This window comes from Microtus ochrogaster, chromosome 4 (genome assembly GCF_000317375.1).
Source record: "Microtus ochrogaster isolate Prairie Vole_2 chromosome 4, MicOch1.0, whole genome shotgun sequence".
Classification (NCBI taxonomy): Eukaryota; Metazoa; Chordata; class Mammalia; order Rodentia; family Cricetidae; genus Microtus; species Microtus ochrogaster.
This window is the reverse complement of record NC_022011.1, coordinates 13,871,989-13,873,321: the sequence shown is the minus strand read 5'-3', so window position 1 is coordinate 13,873,321 and position 1,333 is coordinate 13,871,989. Positions and strand designations below refer to the sequence as shown.

Sequence of the window (1,333 nt, the reverse complement as noted above, 5' to 3'; positions counted from 1 at the left end):
GCTCTTGTAGACCAGGCTGGCCTCGAACTCACAGAGATCCGCCTGCCTCTGCCTCCCGAGTGCTGGGATTAAAGGTGTGTGCCACCACCACCCTGCTTCTCCGGACTCCTTATTCCTCTGTGACAGCTTGGCTGAGGCCAGTCTACTCTCCTCACTCTTCTCTTCTCCAGACGAAGCGAAGGAAGAGTTCCTGGAGCTGCTCGACATGCTGCTGCACCGAGCTCAGACGTTCGTGCCCCAACTGGTGCAGATGGAGGAGTTCCACCTCAGCCTGTCTCAGAGTGTGGTTCTCCGTCACCACTGGATCCTTCCCTTCGTGCAGGTGCTCAAAGATCACATGGCCTCTTTCCAAAGGTGAACACTTCCCTCTTCTGTCTGTCGTGTCCGTCATATGTGTCTCTTCCCCGCCCCTTGTGCTTGGAGATAGAAATGGTGCCAAGCAAGAAGACCAGACCTGAGGCTGCTGTGTCCCCTCCTGTGTGATGCGGGCACCTCACATGAACTGCTCAGCTGCTCTCCCTCTGTTGTATGCAGAAACCCTGATGTCTGTCTCTATGCTCGCACCTAGGGCTTCCAAATATGTGAGAGCAGCTCTCATACCGAGTCTGCAACTCTCCAGAGACTGGCTGAGTATCCTACAGTTAAGTTCAGTTCTGACAGCAGTGCTCCAGAGGGCAACCTCACAGCCCAAGGGCTTTGTCCCACCAGCTGCCCTCAACAGTAGACGCCAGCTCACGTTAGGTCCCTAGGTCAGCCAAGAATTCTGATTTTGTTATGGATCAGAGCTAAGATCCCACCCCACTGCTCAGGGGGCCTGAGGAAGGAATTTGCTCCATTGCAGTCAGTTGGTGAGAAAACCAGGACTATAGCACTGCTCAATCTTGTCCACTGTGATCGCCACTACCAGATTTAATAAGCCAGCTGTATACTAGCAGGTCTGTCCCAGGTGCCAGAACCCAACCTAAATTGACTACACCCAACTGGAATTACAGATGGGTTCAGAGATGGCCCTAGTTTCATGCATGAGGAGATGGACGTAGCCAGAGATGTTACCTGAGCTGTGTTGTCTCAGCTCTGTCCCATGAGGTTGACTTCCTTCCTTCTCTCAGTGACAAGGGAACCCACCAGTATGTATGTGTGTGTCTTCTTGTGAGTACAGGTACATGCATGTTGAAGTCAGGTGTTGGTCCTTACCTTCCACGTTGCTTGAGATAGGATCTCTTTATTGTTTTTCTGCCGTGTGTCTCAGACTGCATAGCCCCTGAGCGTCCAGGATTCTCCCACCTGTCACGCCTCCCGATGGGAGCACACCTCCCGATGGGAGCACACCTCC

At 53.1% G+C, this 1,333-nt stretch overlaps 1 protein-coding gene across 1 annotated transcript in view; it reads left to right on the top strand.

Moving 5' to 3' along the window:
• Window positions 1-1,333, top strand: part of Usb1 (U6 snRNA biogenesis phosphodiesterase 1) — an 11,981-nt gene that overhangs the window by 4,199 nt on the left and 6,449 nt on the right. Inside the window, exon 3 of the mRNA XM_005345569.2 lies at window positions 171-354. Coding sequence (XP_005345626.1) covers window positions 171-354 — 184 coding nt within the window. The remainder of the gene's footprint in view (window positions 1-170; window positions 355-1,333) is intronic.